Below are 17,962 nucleotides of genomic sequence, written 5' to 3'. Positions count from 1 at the left end.
ATAAGCGTTTCCCTGGCCCCCAAGGCCTCACAGAGCACCTTGGCAGCACGTGAAAGCACATGATCAAAGCAATCACAAATTGTTGGAATATGGATTCTTTCTTATTGCAATATCATATACTTTATTAAAGAAGTAGATGCTGAATTTTTGGGTCAATCAGTGGATGTTGAAAGTTGGAAATGACGAGATTGTGCTTCAATTGAACATCAATCGCCCAGATCACTACAGTCCTTTACCCGAGGGAAGCACGTACAGTGCGACGTGATTGACTCGATATCATGTACATATCATGTCGTGCCGGATGGTTCATTCAAACGATGTTTTCTCTTGTGGGAACCCGAGTCCTGGGGCACATTGGCCCATACAGGTATAGAGTTCACAGGTCTGTGAGGTGTCTGGCCAGCACGGCAGAGTTCTGGGACAAGCAAGTGGCTTTGCAAAACAAAAAGGGGAACGTGATTACCTCAAAGAGGCAGGAGAGCGTCATGGCCGTGCCTGCAACAAACAACAAGGTGAACTTTATGTCTCTTTTATTGGCCCCCATGCTGGCGTCATAACTGGGTTTAGACGCTGATCTCTGCCACTTGTGCTCATGTGATTGATCTGACCAGGTGCATGTTTTCTGGGATATTGACAACAAGAGCGCAAAGTGGACAAGGCCAGAGGACCTTGTCGAGAATATTTATGCAGCACTGTTGCCCCTTGGAGAGATTGCTGGGATCTGTGCCTACGGCAACAGGCACACGTTCACTTGGGTGGCACCAGTGGAGCGGGCGAGGCGAAAGGAGATCAAGGAAAGGTCAGGCATTCTTCTCAGTTGCATTGCCCCGGTCGTTGTCAGGTGCATGGTGTCAGGTGCATTTTGGCTCATGAGAGGGATTCTGAAGCCTGTGAGCGTGTGCTGCTGCAGCTGGAATGAGGAGCCAACAAGCGAGAGTGGCGCTGCTATTGAGTTGCGCTGCACGGTCTGCGGTGCGAGAGCTCAAACACCAGCGAAGCTAGAAGAGCATTTCAGGTAATGTCCATTTTCTGATCAGCAAGAATGAAGAAGTGTACCACATTCTGATCAGCAAGAAATGAAAAGTTCAAGAATTATGTGTTTGGTATCTTTGATCAGCCAGGTCTGCAGCACAGTGGCTTGGGACTCTTAAGGGGCCTGTGTCGTGCTATACAGGAAGCTGCACAAGAGGGAAATGAACAAGCGAATCATGCATCAGCGTAGCTATCGGAGGCTAAGAAGAGCTCACCCAGCCAGATTGGACCGCTACAACGAGATGCAAGACGCCCTGTACTTTACTAAGAAGGGATATGGCCTCAGGAGGGTACTGGTGGAGTCTGGAGTACTGGTAAGTGTCATCACGAAGGGCCTGCCCTTGATAAATATGTCGGCTATCTCCTCATGCTGGGCTCCCAATAACTATTGTATGCAAGGAATCCAAGCGTGGTTTCAAGAGCTCTTGATACCATGTGATAAGCCTGAAGGCATGCATTGCTGTTTGCAGGTGAAAGAGGTGCCTGACAGACCCGAAGCAGCAGATGAAGCTATCAAAGCCGATGTCCGAGCGCTTCTGAGGCACATAAAGACCGAGGCTGAACAAGCTGACCAGGGCCCTACTGATGGAGATCAGATGAGGACCACCATGACAGGAGGGGCAGAATCGTCCAGTCAAGGAGACAAGTGGCCTTTGGAGCATTTCCTTGATGAGGACAGGCGCCTGGAGGCGTCCAGTCCAAGCACTGTTGTTTCAGGGACTGAGAAAGTCGATGGACCAAGTACACCTGCAACGAATGTTGTTTGCATAATCTCAAACGACTTGGGCTTTGACAAATTGCTGTGGGCATGCAAAAATGCCGGGTGTCAAACCGTTGCTATGTGTGATCTGACTCATTCCACGTACAAGCATGCTGACGTGCTATTGAGCTGGGAGATGGCAGAAAGTGGGCTATATTGACTAAGGGATGCAAATTGATTGGAAAAGATTCACCACGTTAATTGTCAGAAGGAATTTTGTTTTGAATGCATGCAGGCGTATTTACCTGTAGATCCCCTCGCGTCTAAATTTCATTGTCCTCGTTCTCATGCAAATTTGTTTCTCGTAATGAAAGGACATGCTGTGCAATTCTTGTAAAGCAATTTATTAGCAATCCCTGCATCAAGTATGGAAGCATTGCTATCCTGAAATATTTCTCTGGTTTTTACTTAATCACCGCTATCCTAGCCGCTCCCTTGCGCTCCTCCCAAGACCTGAGCTGATTCTTAGCTATCCCTCGCAACTGTGGTGTTTACGTACATTACCAAAGACTCTTTTAAAGGTGTAGAAGACCAACGGTTCACTACCTATTCGGGATCTTGCGATACAAACTGATTTGTGTGTACCACACTTGGGCTACTTCTGAACGTGTGGTACTTACTATTTGATCTAAGCAGAGACTACGAAGTGTTACTATGAGACAACAGAATAACTTGCTCCTGGTCTTCAAATCGATAGGCGAACTGTAGGCAGTAAGCATGGCAGACAACAACATCAGACGGCAAATCCAGCAGCCATCTCCTAGAATTCCAATTCCAATTGGAAGGACTGGGTATTCTGCTGACGACAGCCCTCATGTCAGCAACCCAGTGCGCATCTGACATCCCCCACCTCTGTGCACCCTGGACCATGGATGCCTGCCAACGGCGTATTTATGTCTACTGTTCTGATGATCCATGATAGAATTTACTGAATGCTGGGCCTTTGTAAAGCTTTCTGTGATGAATCCTGCAGCCGAAGAGTTGTGCATGCTTGTATAAATTGAATTTGTCTGCTCCTACCTGTCAGGCATCCAGCTTGGAGCCATCGCCTCGGGAGTACGGCGCTGGAGGCACATACTTCCCCCGATCCTACTCTTACAACAACCCACCAGCCAGAGACGATGCCTTCGCGGAGCCACAGGCATTGGGGGCTGCAGGGACCAGCAAGCAGCCCAAGCAGCACAGGAGAACACAGTCCTTGGACACCAGGCTCAGCATGCACTCAGGAGACTCCGGGGGAACACCACGCCTCACCCAACTGTCAATTGGGGGTCGGGCTGGCTCCCTGCAGGCTGTGAGGCACCGGATCAGCACAGCGCTGCACCGCGGATCCCAGGCAAGACCTCTAGGAGGGACTTGCTTTCCTGCCTGACGCTGTGCATGCATGACAAATCCCCCTACCTACTGGCCTGGGCTCAGGAGCAGCGCGAAGCTCGGCCCTGTGAGTTTTGCTTGACATACATTCGCTGACTTGCAGCCATTCTGAAGAATAATCTTGTATTGTGACGCTTTCTTCTTGATATAGTGATATTTTGAAGGCTGTGCCTTTTTGCAGCCACATGGAGACCCATGGGCAGCCTTGGATGAGGGGGCACCAACTGAGGTGGGCGGGCAGGATACGCGGCGGATCAGGCTCGGCCCAGGGGCAGTCAACGAGGGTTATGTGGGCAACTCCATTCGAACCGCTAAATACAACATCCTCACCTTCCTGCCCATGTTCCTTTGGACCATGATCAAACGGGTCGCCTACCTGTACTTCTTCTTCCAGGCACGCACTCCTCAAAATCTCATATTTTGCCTCTCCAGAAATTGAAGAGGCATCGGCTTCCATGGACTTCTCAAGTCAGCGTCAAATGTTGCTGTGAAATGGGTTAGCATGCACCAGCACTGCTAGGCTGTCTCAAAAGCAATTGTCTAGGCACATGCATGCATGGGATCAAATTTAGGTGCATTGGATTTCAGGCGGCCTTAGCATGGTGGAGCACTGTGTCGCCCTTCTCTCCCTTTGGACCGACCATCGCTCTGCTATTTGTGCTACTGGTTGCTGCGGTCAAGGCTATCATCGAGGACAAGAAGCGCCACAAGGAGGACCGCCTGACTAACAACAGCACCGCCCACTTAGTGAACCCTGATGGTGATCACTCATCCACCCATGGATGCCACCCTATCCTGCTTGAAGCTGCCCCGGTTGTATCTCCATGAGACATGACAGAGGTCCTGTGTCGAGAATGGCACACAATTCCCCAATTGGCACCCTTGCGCTACCAATCAGACAGGACTTGTCCGCCAGTTAGTAGGAGAACTTTCTCAATACCAATGCCCTGACAATCATAGCAATGTTGGAGGGGATAAATGTGCATGCATGGTTGACTGGTGGGGCGGGTGCAGGTAGCGTCAAAGACATCAAGTGGCACGAGGTGCATGTGGGCATGGTGCTGGAGGTGCGCGACAATGAGAACATCCCGGCAGACCTGCTGTGTCTGCACTGTACGCACGCCGACAACGTCTGCTTCATAAAGACTGTGAACCTTGACGGTGAGCTCCCAGTTGACCCGCTTGATGATGCTGCACAACTTATAAGTGGATGATATCAAGGAAATCATTGCATGTAGCATCTCAATTATTCACAAAATGTCATGAGCAGCGCCTACATGACTGGACAAGTCTTGTACCGTCATGTAATCGAATGCCGTCATGTAATCGAAAGCAGGAGGTGACAATCTTTAATGGTGCTGTGGTGTGCAGGTGAGAGCAACCTGAAGATCAGGCGACCAGTGGATATCAAAGGGGACATGCCAAAGAGCGCTGTCGAGGCCAAGCATCTGTTGGGGCTGCTCTCCTGCGAGGTCCCCAACCCAGATCTGCACAACTTTATTGGCAACTTCTGCTATAGACCTGCTTCAGGTAAATATTGGCACCTTGCATGACCTCTTCATTGCTGTTCCTTCATTGCTGTACTGCTGAATCTCTGCAGCTCATTCTTTGAATACAAAGGACATGCATGCCTTCCTACAGCAGTGCTGAAGGAAGATTCTGGGGCAGCAGGGCACGAGGTGAAGAAGGTGCCGGTGACGATCAATGAGATTCTTCTGCGCGGTTGCACGCTGAAGAATTCTGGCTGCACGCATGGGCTGGTGGTGTACACTGGCCCAGAGTCCCGCATTCAGATGAACGCAGCCGAACCCCCCAGGAAAATCGGTGAGGCGCATTGTCCTCACCTGTTCCCTTACTGCCATGATAATTGACAGATGCTCTTACTCGGCTGCTGTACTCTCCAATCTGCGCATCGTGTTGTGGGCTCCTGTCCACTACTCCATGTGTGGATGGGAGACAGCTGCTCTCGAGAAATACTGGCATGCATGCATATCAGCTGTTTGCTTAGTACCTAGTTGGCTTGGTACCTAGTCATCTCATCAGGGCGCCAAGGCAGTTGTAACTGGCCCATGTGTTGTCTGAGCGGAGGCTGCTTGCGCAGGCGCATTCGATCGCTTCCTGAATGTGCAGATTCTGCTGGTGCTGGTGTTCCAGCTGTCCATCTGCCTGGCCTTTGCCATAGCGTCCTGGGTGTGGCGCCAGACGCAGGTCAGCCCATGTCTTGCAAACATAGAGACGTCCAGCGTTTTCACTTGCAATCACATGACATATTTGTGCTCCTTCCTGCGTGTCAGATGATCAATCAATTATGCAGAAATTCGACCAGATCACTCACCTTTTGCGGGTCAGGATTGTATGTTCGTTTCATGCAGGGCTATGACCAATACTACCTGGCCATGGATGTGTACACGAGCGGCAACTACCAGAACGCCTTTGTCTACATCATCATCCTCTTCATCACCTTCTGGATCCTCTTCTCCTACCTCGTCCCCATCTCGCTCTTCGTCTCCATTGAGATTGTCAAATTTGTGCTGGTGCGCTCCTGTCCTTGGCTATTGTTGGCATTGGAAGCTGCATGAATTAGCAGCTTATTTGCATGCTTGCAATCATGCTGCTGTAGCCGGGCAAGCATGCATCACTCCTTGCGGGGGGTTAGATTGACTGAGCATGGGCCCTTGTGCCTGGCAAGCTAATGGGCTGAGGCAAATATGTCCGGCCATGACTACTTGAATCCAAACATCGCTCCTCAGATTAGCCAAAGCTGGTAAAATAGCAAGACAGCATGTGTTTCAAGGCATTCGGGTAAAATTCTGCGTGTGCATGCTTGCTTGCAGTGCTCGGTGTTCATTGTGTTCGACCCCCACATGCGGGAGGGGCCGGACGGGGAGCCGGCGAGAGCGCGCAACAGCGACATTGTGGAGGACCTGGGAATGGTAGAGTACGTGTTCAGCGACAAGACCGGCACGCTGACTTCAAATGAGATGCAGCTGCGCATGCTCGCCGTCAAGGGCCGACCCTTCGGCCGCCCTGACTTCAGGTGCGGTCAAGGGGGCAGTGCAGATTATGACCTCCCTGCAGCCATCATTCCCTGTTGTGGACATGGTCGCAAACTTGAAGGGGCATGTCTTGAGACAATTCTTCCCGTAAGCTCTGTCTTCTTTCAGCATAAATGAAAGGATTGCACGCGTCTGTGCTTTTATGAGACCTGACGCTGCTGTGCTGCCACAGCTCTGCATCGTTCTCAGCAGGGCTTAAGAGCTGGGTGGGTTGGCGATGCCAGGTTGGAGGACAGGGCGACGGACAAGCAGAGGGACAATGTGGTGGAGTTTGACGCGCGCCTGGCTTCAGCCGTGGACGCGGTGCAGCACGCTGGGCTGTGGGAGCGCATACTCGAGAGCGGCGGCAGCAGCGCCGACGTCCTCTCCCAGCCAGAATCCAGCATCCGCCAGGTCAGTCATGCGCGCTCTCAGTCTTTGTAACTCATGTCGCAATCATGCGGATTAAGGAATGTGTTCGGCGTGCTGCTGGTGGTTCCCCTCGTGATGCAGCACAGGTCATACATGCAGCAATGAAGAACATGCTCTGGTGGTGTTGCAGGGAAGTGGAGTGGCTGTGGCAGACACAAATGGGAATGCGGGGGAGCAGGGCCAGACAGGTTCTGCCAGGAGCGGAGCAGGGTTGCAGGCCCAGGACTCTGCTCAGAGCTTGGCGCAGCCGTCAAACGGCGACCCTCTCACGGCGGCCTCCGCCCCCGGGCATGACCGACACACATTGTCAAACGGTGTCAATGGCGCAGCAGCCTCTTCTGAGGATGAGATCCTGATGGGCTGCCAGCTTCTGGACCTCTGGATGAACCTGTGTCTCTGCCATACACTCATCGTGGAGGATGTTGAGAAGGGGCAGCCGACTGTGTACCAGGTAGGTGCTGTTTTGTTGGCCCAGAGGATGTTGTGCATTGCATTCCATCTCCCCAACAGGCCTGATTGTAGTTGCATGAGCGCATCAAGCTACTGTGCAGCTTCCGTGTGAGCCTTTGCATGTTCACATTACCCATTTGCAATTGGTGGAGCTCATGTTGTCTTTCTTGAATGCCGCCACAAAGTTATCATGTGGGCAGGGTCCGTCACCTGATGAGGTGGCGCTGGTGGAGGGCGGCCGGCTGCTGGGCTTTGAGTTTGTCCGGCGAGACCGTGCATCGCTAAACATCCGCATGCAAGGACACGAGGCAAGATCTTCATGTCTTGTTGCAGCCCATCTGTCTTGCAACATGTTTCTTTGATCCAACATGTGCTCGGAACTTCACCTGCTTCTGTTCACATTCAGTTCGTGAACCTGTCTCCGCACAACATATGCAATAAGTTGTGAGCGACATAGTTGCTTGCATGCAGGACCAGCTGAACTGATGCTAGCTGATTTGGTTGGCAGCATTGACGGGGCACCTTGTGCTGTGCAGAGCGTGCACCAGGTGCTGAACGTGCTGGACTTCACGAGCGACCGGGCGTGCATGAGCATCATAGTGCGCGCGCCGGACGGGACGATCCGCCTGCACAGCAAGGGCTCGGACGCGGCCCTGCTGCCTCGCCTCAGCGCGGACACCGACAAGGGCCTGCTGAAGCGCACCAATCAGAACTTGCACGACTTCTCTGTCAAGGTGACTGCTGGCTGACGCTGAGGCCGGAATCCCTTCGGCATGTGCTCATTGCGCACGCACGGCAGCAGCTAAGTATATGATTGAATAAATGGTGTCTTCCTGCACGGCTGACATCTCCTGGGTGGTGACATCTTGAGACGCTTCTTCCAGCCAGGAAGATTTAATAATACTTTATTAGTTTGTTAGAGACTCTTCTCTACACTGATAATAACTGGTGGCCTTTCCCATTGATTCTGGGACACAAATCTCACATACAACAGCATGCAGCTGTCCGTGTGCGGTGAGGATCCCACTCCACTTGGATCAGCCTCGTGGAATTCTCAACTTGGTGAAAGGTCCATCAAATCGATTGCAGAGAGACGGTGCTGCTCTACAGACGGAATCTTCTGCGGCAAGCTGTGGGTGCCTGGGCTGGTCTCTTAGTCGTGACGATGCTTCGCAGGGTCTGCGTACTCTGGTGCTGGCGACGCGCGTGCTGACAGAGGCAGAGTGGGCGGCCTGGAACGAGGGCTATCAGGCGGCGGCCGCCAGCCTGGACGGGCGAGAGGCGCGCATAGCAGCGGAGGCGTCCAAGGTGGAGCGCCATCTGCAGCTGGTGGGCGTCACGGCCATCGAGGACAAGCTGCAGGACGGCGTCCCAGAAGCCATCCAGCTCCTCGTCACCGCCGGCATCAAGGCGCGCACTCACCGCCATCCCCTGTCAGTGATCCCCACTATATAGTGCTATCACAGGGTGCTGCGATTGCAATTCGGCTTGGTGGAGGCCACTGCATTGATCCCTGCTGGGTAGTGCTGTAGCAGGGTGTTGAAAAGTGTATGTTGGCTTGGAGGGAGTGCATGGTGCAGGCAGAGGCAAGGCTCACTGCTATGCAAGTCTTGAATAAGCCTTTTACAGCACGAGTCTTTGTTTTCTGCCTGCACTTTACCCTTGCTTGGTCTAATACCGAGGCGCACAGGGACTTCTGCTCTGCTGGCCTCAACCACATTAGTGCCCTTTGCAGGAGAACTTCTGCATTCTCTGTGGCTCATGCTGGGCGCCAGAGCTTATGATGGTCTTAAGTAGATATGTGTTTTCAAATCTCTCATGTCCGGGCCCTTTCCTTAATCTTGCTTGCTTTCGTGCGTGTTTCTCTTCTCGGAAAACTTACGGCACATCCCGTTGCCGAGCGAAGAGCTTGCAAGTGATTCAGGTTGTCATGAGACGCTGGAGACTGAGCGGGGTTGCGGCTGCGTGCAGGTGTGGATGATCACGGGCGACAAGCAGGAGACCGCCATCAACATCGCCATCGCGTGCAGGCTGGTGCACCACCCGGACAATCTCATAATCATCAATGCGGCAGACTCCAACGAGGCTGCACGCGCGCGCCTGGAGGAAGCCCTGCTGCAGTGCCGCGACCGTAGCTCGGCTGGCGCACACGGCGCTGACGGCAAGGCTAGCGCAGCCTTGGTGAGTTCTTCTTGCAGTACTGCTAAGAGCTTAGGAGTGAGATCTGGCCTTGGGGGCATTGGCCATGGAGGTCGGGCACCATGATTTCTTTATCACTTTAAGAGGTTTGCACCTGTGAGCTGATCCTTTTGACAGCTAGCTGTACAAACGAAATTCCACAATCCTGACAAGGTTTTGCTGGGTATCCACCCGCTACTCATATTTTAGGGTGGAGCTTGCGCTTCCCGCATGCATGAACAGGAAATTTAAGTCTACGATGCACTGTAAGTTTCTCCGGATGGGTGCTTTATGTGATCCTGGAGTGTGCTGCAGGCCGGCCCAGCTGCGGAGATGGTGGTGGACGGGCGCACGCTGAGCCGCATCCTGGGCACCAACTCGGAGCCTCTTCTGGCGCAGCTGGCGCACGGCTGCAGCGGCGTGGTCGTCTGCCGCGCATCGCCCTCCCAGAAGGCCGCAATCGTGCTCATGATGAAGCACTTCCAGGCCCAGCAGCTCTCCGCCGTGCGGCCCTACTTCCTCCTTTTGACAGCAAAAATATTGTCTTTGCGTCTTTAGTCTGCTGGAATAACAAAGCTCGAAACAGAGAACAGGGGTTGATGCTGCGAAGTCTGGGAATCACTTGACCTCACGGCCCACGTGGGTGCACCGCTGTAGGGTCAATCAACATCTCCTCTGTTCACCATTGCTCGCCGGGCCTTGAAAGCTCGCAAAACTGTCCAATGCATGGCTTCTGCCCTGGCCCTGCCCGGAGGCCGGCAGACACTTCAACTACCTTGCGCCAAAGGCAGGCATGGCTGACGTAGCGATGCTCTGATCAGCTCCACCAGGGTCGGAGGAGCCCACCCGGCACAAAGGATGACCACAAAATTTCTAGGATAGAAAACAGCGTCAATTTTTGTGTGCAGGAGGGCGAGGGCGGCGGCAAGGCGGGGTGGAGGAGGTGGCTGGGCTTTGTGAAGAGGCGCGCGCACGCGAGCGTGAGCATGCGCATGCTGGCGATTGGAGACGGCGCGAATGACGTGGCAATGATCCAGGCGGCCGACATCGGCGTTGGCGTCATGGGCAAGGAGGGCCGGCAGGCCGTCAACAACGCCGACTTCGCCTTCTCCCAGTTCCGGTGCGCATCCAGTGCTTCAAAGCTTACACGAGCCTTTGACGTTCATGCCAGACACCTCGAGACAGTCGAGCAAAAAGCAAACACATCTGTCAGAGGATGGAAGTTACGTTATCTGTAGTGCCGTCTTCGATGCTCATCTTTCTCGTCGATGTGGCGATGTATTTGAAGTTCTGTGCAGCTGAGTAAGATACCTGGCATGTCGTAACTTTGACATCCCTCCTGTTGCATGGCCATCCTGGACTGCCCTGACAAACATTGACCACGAAGCACTGTGGGTTCTTAGGAGCTGCTGGGCTGTGGCAAAATTGCTTCGCCCAAGAATCATGCATGATGAAGGGCTGGCTGGTGCAGGTTTTTAACGCGGCTGCTGCTGGTGCATGGGACGCTGGCGGACTACCGGCTGCAGCGGCTGATCAAATACTCCTTCTACAAGAACATCACCTTTGCCTTCATGTTCTTCTTCTACCAGATCTTCAACGGCGTCTCCGGCCAGGTCAGCTCCCGCCAGCATCCCCTTGACACCACTCCCATGTCTCCTTATGCTTATATTTGCCTGGTTCGATAATATCATGTCATGATGACTGATTTGCTCACTGTGTGTAGCGCTGGAAATAGTAGCACTGCCGCTTTGCTAGCTCGGTCCAGCACTCCCCTTTCACCAATCCTATTTCCCAACCATGCTGTTCAGGTTTACCTCACTTGATGGTCAAAAGTGCACTCCCTCACTCATAGACCTGGAGAAAGCAATGCAGCAGCCCAGTCAGCCTCCATCAAAATCGAGTGCAATTTTATAACAGTGTGAGGAACACCTCCCCAATTTTTTACAATAAGTATGCTGAATGCCACCTTTTGCGATCGCAGGCGTGGCTAGATGGGGTGACGGCGGCGTTCTACAACGCGTTCTTCACAGCGGGGCCGGTGCTGTGCTTTGCGCTGTTTGACCGGCCGGTGAAGCACCTGGACACGCTCATGCGCTACCCGCAGCTCTACAACCGCAAGCGGCCCCTCACCTCCCGCACCTTCTGGAAGACAGGCGTACTCACAGCCATCACCCATGCAGCGGTGAGGCCGATATTTGGATTTTGTGGTGAAGAGTGTCTAACAGGCGGTCTGTGTGACGGGCTGCGGCATGGAAGCAAAGGTCGTGTCTCCAAAGAGGGCAAACGTACCTTTAAGGCGACGGCCTGTCTCACAGATCGGACCTTTCGTGACCTGAGCCGTGCCCGTGAGCCTAAGCATGCGCCTTCTCCTTACGAAGTAAAATGCCTTTGTTTGTTTGTGCTACCAGAATGCAACTTGCAAAGCGCCAGGTACTTGCGAGATCGCATTTGTCTCACTTCAATTATGTTGAGTGAGACATGTTCATGATGACAAAGGACTTCCCAGAGCTGTTGTGGCTTGCCAGTGCCTTCTGACCATTCCCACAACTGGCTTTGATGCACAGCACCTGATTTGCTATCATTGCGCTGCGCACAGATCGTCAAGTAGCACGACGCATGTGCAGGTGCTCTTCTTCATCCCATACCTGTCGCTGACCACGAACGCGGAGAAGCCGATCGACAGCGTGTACGCGATGGGCAAGCTCATGTTCATCGGCATCATCGGCGTGGTGACCTGGGAGATCGGCCTCATCTCCCGCTTCTGGACGTGGCTCTTCATCCTCGTCTGGGCACTCTCCTACGTCATCACCTTCCCCTTCCTGCTTGCTCTGGGCGCCCTCTTCGAGCGCATCGGCTACTATGACTCCTCCCATGTGCGCTCTTAGGCCTCCGATCTCCCTTTCTTTGCATCAGGGCAATATACCATAATGCAACAATTGGATCAGGGAGTTGAGGGCAGTCTCGCTAAGGCTGCACCATTGCTGATAACGAGAGAGGATATGGCTAGTGCAGCATTTGCATGCAAACATGCACATGCTTCGTGCATATCAGAGAGCTCCCCAGGGCATTTGTCAAGGCTTCAGGTTGATCAAGGTGTGCAGTGTGGCAATAACAGCATTCATCGACTTAGCTGCCTCATGTTTCCCTGATCAGCTGCGCAATCTTCTTGCTGTATGGATGACATGTATTGTGATTGAAGTTTATGGCCCCGCTGCGCAGATTGGCGTGGCAGTGCGGATCTTCTCGACGCCGGGCTTCTGGATGGAGCTCATCCTGGTCTACATCGTCACCTTCTCAGTGCGCTACCTGGAGCGCGCCGTGCGATGGCTTTTCTTCCCCAACGACGACATGATCCTGGCCGAGGTGGAGGCCGCGCAGGCGGCTTCCGCCGCGCCGCGCCGCCGCCGCCGGCCGAAGAAGGTGCAGATGGGCTTGCGCAGCGCGCGCAATGCCGATGAGGACCATGACGCGCCATGCATGGCATGATGCAGCCGCTGTTGCGCGGGCCGGGACAATCGAGCGGGATGATGTGGGTTGTATGGCGTTAGTGTCTCATGCTGCTGGGAAGTGTTGATCGTGTTGAAGTCAGGGCAGGAGCTGCATTGGTGCACTTGGTACTGTGCTTGGGTGCTGCCGTACCTATGCGCATGACCTGCCCGACGGCTTGGCAATAGCATCCTAAGTCATGATAAGTCCAGTGGTTGACAATGTCATGCACATAAAGCAAGAATGTGCACTGCATGCATGATGTGCTTGTCTTGCTCTGTACCTTTTGGACCGCCTGTGCTGCTTGGTTTCGACAGAACTATGAGCACTGTTTGGCGCCCACTTCTTTGGTTGGGGTCTTAACTGTTTCGTGCAGTTGATTATGCTTAGTAATGACAGATGTGCGCAAAGTAGCTGAGCGCCGCTCACAGGACAGTTTTGATCCGCAAACATTTCATCGTGTTGTGTGGGTCTACTGGTGTGTCTGGGTGTCATCTGTCTTAGTGCAGTGTGTCCAATTTTTTGCATGTTTGTGCAAACGACCCCTTTAACTTCTGGTTTCTCTGTTGGAGTATTGCTGGGCTTCTGATTTGAAGACCTGCCATTATTTGACACTTGTCTGTTTTGGTTTGGATCTTGCCTCAGTCTGCTAAAATCGTGACATCATGTGATACCCTACCAAGCCCTACTAGAGCCCCTCGCTTACAGCAGGTCTCATGAGCCCCTTGCTCACCTTGCATGCGGCGACTCTAAAACAAGAGTTGCGATTGAAGTTGATTTAGAAACCCCTGATGCGTGCTGTTTGGAAACGGATCGTTAAGAACGGATCTGCGCTGCCCTAAAAGTGGCGGTGGACTGTCCAGAATCTAAAGACACATATTCACCTGGCTCGATACAGTACATGGCTGTAAACACATAGCTGCTGCCACAGAGGCTTCATAAATCAAATTTTGATCAAATTGTGCTTGCGTAGTTATAAAAGCGCGTGCAGAATATACTGGGGCTGCTCCTTCACAGCTCCCATGGGGACTGGCCAGTCCTCTTTGGAAAGCGCACAGCATCAATATTCAAGGTTCCTCGAGGTTAAAGGGACGGTTAGGTAATCGGAAATTCAGCCAGCCTTGGCAGAGTGCAGTTTTTGTTTCGCCGTCCCTGCTGTCAGAGGACTCTAGCTCTCAGCCACCTCTCCCACCTCTCCCTAAGCTCATGCCAACGTGGCGCCTGTCTATAATGTGCCACGGCAGGTTGTAACAGGAAGCTGGATACTTCATGATGAAATTGTACGTTTGGATCAGCTTGCACCCACTATTCGATAGTCCGACAAAATTGCAGTCTAGAACTCAGGGTCAGTGGCGGCGCTGGGATTTCTGCAGGCGCAGGCGCGACTGCTTGGGCTGCTCCAGGCGCTGGTGGATGGGGTCCTCTGCACAGGAAGCCTTGCGCTTGGTCCCCCGCTGGTTGCTCTGCTGCGTGCCCTGGTACACGAATGACATGCGCGGGCTCTCGGCAGCATGCAGCTGATCCGGCCCTGCTGCTCCCTCGGGTGCCAGCACTGCCGCACTGTCAGCTGCCTTGTGGACTGTGGAGAATGTGCGCTCCGAACCTGCATGCCATGTGCACCTCAGCAAAGGTAGAGCAATCCTGCAAAGATCAATACTAAAATTATAACACGCTTGTTCCGGCCCACAGGGCTAGTGCGTCGCAGCACCCTCTTAACAATTCTGCCATAATGCATCAAATAATTGAGATTCAAGGAAAAGGGGAATTCATCTATACCTGCATGCGTGTCATGCATGTGGGCAATCTGGCTGCCATCTATCTCCTGAGGCAGCTGCTGGGATGTACCTGCCAACATGCATGTTGCCTACTCGATTTTCATCCAAGATATTTTTCTGGTAGGTGGAGCAAGCGCAAATCAATTGCAGAGATCACTCGCCACCATACAGGAGAATGGCGTGAGGCAGGGTGACTTGCCGATCAGATTCTCAAACTCTTGATGGCTCTGCTGATGGATCTGAGACTCCTGCTGCACACTTTTAAGAACCTGCATGAGCAGCCACAGTTGTTGCCTGTGCTTCAATGATTCAGAGCAGCGCTTACTACGGCATGTGCAGCATTCTTCAAACAGAGTTTCACTCAGATGTAAAGCTTGCCTTGAACGTATCCTTCCTCTCTGTTGCCTTCAGTGTGCCATCCATGACTAGCTGCTGGAAACACCTTCATTAGCAGGCCATGCCCAAATACTGGCATCAGTACCATGCATGGCAGCACTTTTCAATGCAAGTCACAGAACTACCAGTTCCTGCCTTCAGAGCAGTAAAACGACACAGTACCTTTCCAGGGTGCCAACATCGGTGTCAGTGAATCTTGCCAACACATCAGCAAAGTCCACGGTGGACTTATCCCCGTCCTTGCAGAAGGACATGACAGTGGGCAGCACAGAGGTAAGGGTTGCAGGTGTGGCCTTGTTGCTCTTCTCTGCTCCTGCATCAAAACCATTTGATCGGTGTACATTTCAAGCAAAGTGGGCCTCTGCCTTGTAGAACAGCAGTCCAAAGTGTTAGGAGACATAGCCAGGTCTACCCAAGACTACCTGTGTCATTGATGGGAACCTGAAGCAGACAGACATAATACAGTTAGGCAGAGCTGTGTACAGGCTGTAAGGTCCGTTTGAAGAAAGGAGACAGTGCACTCCACTTACCTGTGAAGCTGCACAATCTGCCAGTGTGTCTTGCAGAGGAATATCAGCAAAGGTGCTGTTCTGACCCTCCTTTTGCACCTCACTGTTCTCGTCCAGGGGATCGTACAGGCTGCAGGTAGACATGCATGCCTCAATGCTGTCATGCAGAGCAATTGCCATGCAGCATACATCATCTGTCGAGCAGAAGAGAACCTCAGCAAATGTGCACGCACCTCCGAACCATCACAGAGACACCATGGTAGTTTGTCTGCACTCCGCCAACAGACCTGCAGCATAGCATGCATGCACGACAGATCAGCTCCTTTAGATCCAGATGCAAAGATTTGATAAAGGAAGCTGCATGCATGGAGGGTGACAGTACTACTGTCACAGCAGAGCTGTGTTACATGGCAAATGGCCGAGAAGAGAAGTGGCTGGCATCTGCGTCCTCCAGCTTGCGGAAGTATGGTGGCTCATAGTCCGGCGGGGTGTCATCAGTGTAGGTGAGCTTCATGAACACATAGCGCTCGCGTGGAAGCTCCTCCAAGGTGGTGCAGACCTGCACATGTCCCCACAGAGATATTTAAACTGGCTCAAAGCCGTCCTAGCGGAGTATCTGTGCATGCATGTCATCAAGCATCATGAATGACACTCTGGATGGCACAAAAAAGCTCAGGCCAGGATGCTCACTTGGATGAGGGTGCGCATGAGGCGCACGATCTGGTACTTGACAGTCTTGATGTTGGTCTGCACGACACAGAAGGTTAGTTAGATGCATGACATGCGCCCCAGATATTACAAAGATGCAGAACAACACATAGGTTGCGATACCTGTGAGGCCTGGGATGCGGGCAGCTGGATGCTGTTGCCGTGTTTGTCTGTCATTGTGAGACCGTCTTGCATGTCATAGGCAAACTTGTAGGAGAACTCCTCCAAGAGCTCCGTCTGATCTGCATCCTGGGAAACCCCAAAAGTCATGCTTTCCAGATACTGACGGCCCAGCGCATCATGCAGCCCTGCAGAAGCACATGCTTGTCAGTAGCTGCTTGCATTTGAAGGCTGTGAGAGAAAGGAGCTGTGCAGATGATGTCTCACCATACTCCACCCACTCCACAAGGCGCTGTGCATCCTTGTTCTTGCCAGGGATGAGCATCTGCATGGAGCCACAGAAGTTGGGAAGCTCACAGAAGCAATCAAGGACTTGCTCTGATAATTCAAGAATTGAAGAGCAAACGTTCCTTGCCCAGCGATCAGAAGTGCACACCTTGATTGCCATGCCTGCATGCAAAGCCAAAGCTATGTCAGTAATTATAGCAGAGCTGTCACACTGTCGGTGTCAAAAACGGAGCCCAACGGAGAGGCGCACCGTCAAGGCCTGCCATGCAGACCTCCTTGAAGCTGGATTCAGGGAAGATGCCTCGAAGGTAACAGGTGTGAAACACCGACTGCGCACAGAGCGAACCTTTCAAACTGAAAGCAGCCTCTTTACACACAATAGCCAGTGTACGAATTTCAGCTTGCGACTCACCACCCGTAGAAGGCATCGGACCTGCAAGTGCACAATAAAACGTGTGAGGGTGTCCTCAGCCTTGCTGAGACCGTGTTTTTATAGAGGTGCGTGTGAAGAACAACGAAAAGGACCAGTCAACAGTCTCACCAGTTCCAGGCTCTCCGTTGGGGTGATCTCCTGCTGCTGAGCTTGCTCCATTACCTGCAGCATCTTGCCGGAAATCTTGCTGGGTCTGTTGTGACCGCAGGACGCAAAGGGCCAGCACGTTCTCGTGCTCCTATTTGAATGCCAGGTGCCAATTCTGGCTCCTGCATACCGTTGCCATGTAGATCCTTCCAGGTTGAATTCCTCCCACCCACGATATAGAGATTTGCACAGGACTCCAATCATGGCAGTTGCTTGCAACAGGATAGACTGTAGATGCAATGCTGGCCGCAAGTCTGCCTTCCTTCTTCACGGTGCAGGTTGGTGAGAACTTCTCACTGAGAAGTCCTTCTACCGCACTCACGGTGCGGCACAAATTCAACCGAAGTTCGCTGGCTCTCTGCCATTCACAATAAACAAGGCATTTTGCAACAAAAAGGCTGTGCGCTCAAGTCGTGAGGTCACACAACATGATAGAGCTTGTGGATGGTCGAGAAATTAAAGTTTATCTGATAAACTCCTCTTCAGAAGGAGTTCCACTGTAGTCTAGCTAGATCTCGGCACAGGACTTAGCATGCTTTTCAATTTGTGGATCATTGTTAAGGTGTCCTGTATTTTCAGAAGTCAAGCAATCCTTAGTCATGACCAATAGTGATCACATGCATTTGAATCAGCCGGACACCTATGGAGGCTCTCATCTGGTGAGCTTGGTTGACATGCAAACTTTCAGATGTGGCCTGAATGCCCACAAGCCTGCGGCAATCTGGGCATTGATGGGTGGCACAATTGGGTGCAGTACAAATCCTGGCATCACACGCATGCCCTTTGACCGAAGCAGATGCATGTTGGGAATCAAAAGCAATTCAACACTTCCAGGCCAG

At 52.6% G+C, this 17,962-nt stretch overlaps 2 protein-coding genes across 2 annotated transcripts; one reads left to right on the top strand and one right to left on the bottom strand.

Moving 5' to 3' along the window:
* Positions 1-1,274: 1,274 nt before the first annotated feature.
* Positions 1,275-12,747, top strand: COCSUDRAFT_55286 (phospholipid-translocating P-type ATPase; the record flags this gene model as incomplete). The annotated part of the gene is made up of 22 exons (XM_005651754.1): positions 1,275-1,346; positions 2,820-3,086; positions 3,348-3,533; positions 3,755-3,926; positions 4,181-4,327; positions 4,538-4,696; positions 4,838-4,990; positions 5,268-5,374; positions 5,539-5,700; positions 6,001-6,203; positions 6,447-6,615; positions 6,764-7,084; positions 7,284-7,343; positions 7,620-7,817; positions 8,260-8,520; positions 9,055-9,264; positions 9,577-9,765; positions 10,170-10,381; positions 10,733-10,874; positions 11,243-11,443; positions 11,886-12,134; positions 12,481-12,747. The coding sequence occupies 22 exons, from the start codon at positions 1,275-1,277 to the stop codon at positions 12,745-12,747; spliced, it is 4,107 nt and encodes a 1,368-aa protein (XP_005651811.1).
* Positions 12,748-14,093: 1,346 nt separating this feature from the next.
* On the bottom strand, positions 14,094-16,809 carry COCSUDRAFT_38988 (hypothetical protein; the record flags this gene model as incomplete). The annotated part of the gene is made up of 11 exons (XM_005651753.1): positions 14,094-14,388; positions 15,081-15,231; positions 15,341-15,359; positions 15,449-15,557; positions 15,661-15,714; positions 15,835-15,986; positions 16,118-16,174; positions 16,259-16,443; positions 16,523-16,580; positions 16,692-16,705; positions 16,794-16,809. The coding sequence occupies 11 exons, from the start codon at positions 16,807-16,809 to the stop codon at positions 14,094-14,096; spliced, it is 1,110 nt and encodes a 369-aa protein (XP_005651810.1).
* Positions 16,810-17,962: the final 1,153 nt, after the last annotated feature.

The sequence above is a fragment of the Coccomyxa subellipsoidea genome (genome assembly GCF_000258705.1).
Source record: "Coccomyxa subellipsoidea C-169, whole genome shotgun sequence".
Taxonomy (NCBI): Eukaryota; Viridiplantae; Chlorophyta; class Trebouxiophyceae; family Coccomyxaceae; genus Coccomyxa; species Coccomyxa subellipsoidea.
This window is presented reverse-complemented; position numbering and strand designations above follow the sequence as displayed.